The sequence below is a fragment of the Salmo salar genome, chromosome 01, assembly GCF_965601325.2.
Source record: "Salmo salar chromosome 01, fSalSal1, whole genome shotgun sequence".
NCBI lineage: Eukaryota > Metazoa > Chordata > Actinopteri > Salmoniformes > Salmonidae > Salmo > Salmo salar.
The window spans coordinates 74,958,497-74,961,982 of NC_138291.1; the positions used below are offsets into that span (position 1 = coordinate 74,958,497).

Consider the following 3,486-nt stretch of genomic DNA (forward strand, 5'->3'; position numbering starts at 1 on the left):
AACATTGACATTGCTGCCCTGATTGAGACCAGGTTCCTGGATGAAGGTTCCCTGAAAGAGGAGGGAGAAGGCTACACCTTCTTCTGGAAAGGTTACCGAAACACCTGTCGGCATAAGTGAAAGACTCATGTCTCTCCATATCTGTCACGCCCTGATCTGTTTCACCTGTTCTTGTTATTGTCTCCACCTCCTCCAGGTGTCACTTATTTTCCCCAGTGTATTTATCCCAGTGTTTCCTGTCTCTCTGTGCCAGTTCGTCTTGTATGTTTTCAAGTCAACCAGCGTGTTTTCCCGTGCTCCTGTTTTCTATTCTCTTTTTCTAGTCTTCCCGGTTTTGACCCTTGCCTGTTTTTTCTGAACTCCGTACCTGCCTGGCTGACCCTTCTGCCTGCCCTGACATCGAGCTTGTCTGCCACTCTTAACCTCTTGGACTCAGATTTTGGTTTTGACCTTTTGCCTGTCCACGACCATTCTCTTGCCTACTCCTTTTGGATTATAAATAAACTACAAAGACTCTAACCATCTGCCTCCTGTGTCTGCATCTAGGCCTCGCCTTGTGCCCTTATAGTATCCCCCTAGCTAAAAAGTGCTATCCTACACATCTCAGTGCATAAACACCAATGTTACCATCTGAAAATGAGGCAAAGGACTGCTCTACTAGATGAGGCCCTTCACCATATCCCCAGGAATTACAAGATATTTCTGCTGGGTGACTTCAATGCTGGTGTTGGACAGAACAACAGGATATGGAGCAGAGTGCTGGGTAGGCATGGTGTTGGCCAGGTCAATGAGAACGGCATGAGACTGCTAACTCTATGTGCCGAGCATGATCTCATCATCACTAACACCTTGTTCCAGCAGAAGAACAAGAACAAAACATCATGGATGCACCCATGCTCCAAACACTGGCACCTGATCGACTACGTCATAGTGAGAAATTCTGACACCAATGACGTCCTGTTGACACGTGCCATGAGGAGTGCAGAATGCTGGACAGATCACCGTAGGATACTGGTTCAACTCCAGGTGACAATACGTCCCCCCAATGCCTGCAGAAGTCCAGTAAGAGGCTGCAAGGCTGAATGAGATTGAGCCCATTCTGAGCTCAGAGGACCCCATGGAACAGAAGTGGGCATCTCTCAGCTCAGTGCTCTGTCAGGCAGCGGCCCACTCCATTGGCTACAGAGTTAGGAAACATCAGGACTGGTTAGATGGGAACTCGCACACCATCACAACTTTACTAGACAACATGCACAAAGCGCACAACCTCGCATGCTCTGCAGAACGAATGGTAGAGGAATAAGTCTTAGGAAATCCAAATTTATCGCAACAAAAACAATATGCACAATTTATACAACTCAGTTAAACCTATCTATGGCCCTAGAAGTTGCTACATCACCACCATGAAAACAGCTGATGGTCAGACTCTCTTGAAGGGCCAAAACCAGATCCTGTTGAGGTGGGCTGACCATTTTGAAGCACTATTCAACCAGCACTCTCCAACAGACCACTTCCTCCTGGAAGAACTGCCTGTTTGTCCATCCATTCCAGACCTCAACCATTCGCCAACCTTGCAAGAGGTGTTATCAGCTTTCCATTCCCTCAAGAACAATACAACTCCTGGAGCTGACAGCATCCCGGCAGAGTTACTTAAAAATGGAGGTTAATTCTGCACCAGAATGCTCCACCGGTACATCACTGAGGTTTGGGACAGGGAGATCGTCCCCCAAAAGGATGCAAACATTGTCACCATCTATAAGAACAAGTCCATCTGCGGCAACAGATCATCAAGGACAACAACCACCCGAGCCACTGCCTGTTCACCCCGCTACCATCCAGAAGGCAAGGTTGGGCACTTTAATAAATGGATCAGTAGTCACTTTAATAATGTTTACATATCTTGCATTACTCATCTCATATGTATATACTGCATGTTATACCATCTATTGCATCTTGCCTATGCCGCTCTGTCATTGCTCATCCATATATTTATATATATTCTTATTCCATTCCATTACTTAGATTTGTGTGTATTAGGTAGTTGCTGTGGAATTGTTAGATTACTTGTTAGATATTGCTGCACTGTCGGAACTAGAATTACAAGCATTTCGCTACACTCACAATAACATCTACTAACCATGTTCATGTGATCAACAAAATTTGATTTGATTTGATTTTGATTTGGGATATCCGTTCTGGCTGTTGCTTGCAAGGTCCTGGCCAAGGTGATGCTACACAGGCTGGTGAATAACATCAGAGAGGAACTGCTGCCAGAGTCACAATGCTATCAGAACTCAGGATAAGACCCAGATGCAGACAGTTCGAATCACAGAAGTTTATTTACAAAACAGGGGACAGGCAAACGACAAGGGCAGGCAGAGGTTGGTAATCCAGGGCAGAGTCCGTAAGGTACAGGACGGCAGGCAGGCTCCGGGTTAGGGCAGGCAGAGGTTAGTAATCCAAGGCAGTGTCAAAAGGTACATAACTGCAGGCAGGGTCAGGGTCAGGGCAGGCAGAATGGTCAAAACCAGAAGAACTAGAAAACAGGGACTATAGAGAACAGGAGTACAGAAAAACACGCTGGTAGGCTTGACGAGACAAGACAAACTGGCAACAGACAAACAGAAAACGCAGGTATAGATACACAGGGGATAATAAGGGGAGATGGGAGACACCTGGTGGGGGGTGGAGACAAGCACAAAGATAGGTGAAACAGATCAGGGTGTGACAAATGCTGCTTCAGAAAGAACAGGAGTATTGTCTACATTATATTCACGGTACGGCCACTCCAGGAGAAGTGTCGTGAACAACTTCAGGACCTTTTCATGGCCTTTGTTGACCTCTTCAAGGCCTTCGACACTGTGAGCAGGGAACTACTATGGGGCATTCTACCAAACTTGGCTGTCCAGACAAATTTGTCAACATCCTTTGCCAGTTCCATAATGGGATGATGGCTCGGGTGGACATAGAAGGGCAGGAGTTAATGCCCTTTGGAGTAGGCATTGGTGTGCCGCAGGGGTACGTGCTGGCACCTGTAATCTTTAATTCTTCCTCCTATGTGTCACCCAGCTTCTCCAAATGTAGCTTGAGGACAGCAGCTGGGTTGCAGTGGACATCAAGCTGGATGGAAACCTATTCAACATCAGGCTCCAAGGAACCACCTAGGTTTCAACGAAGTGGGTTCTTGAGCTGCAGTATGCTGATGACTGTGCCCTTGTGGCCCACACGCCGAAGGACCTTCAGTCCATCCTTGTAACGGCTGTGAGGGTCTATAGCAGGATGGGACTGTCTATCAACACCACCAAGACAGAGGTTGTCTGCCAATGGAGATCCAGCCCTCCACCCGCCATACCTGTCTTCACCATTGAACACAAATCACTGGCAATAGTCCGGTCATTCAAATACCTGGGCAGCATCCGCTCGGAAGACTGCCGTTACAACCCCGAAATTCAAAACAGGATCAAGCAAGCCTCAGCTGACTTTGGG

General features: G+C 47.2%; 1 protein-coding gene across 1 annotated transcript; it reads left to right on the top strand.

Moving 5' to 3' along the window:
* Positions 1-636: 636 nt before the first annotated feature.
* LOC145862620 (protein CFDP2-like) lies at positions 637-1,303 on the top strand. The gene is given in 2 exon segments (XM_082967466.1): positions 637-1,067; positions 1,069-1,303. Coding segments are annotated over 2 exon segments (666 nt in total).
* Positions 1,304-3,486: the final 2,183 nt, after the last annotated feature.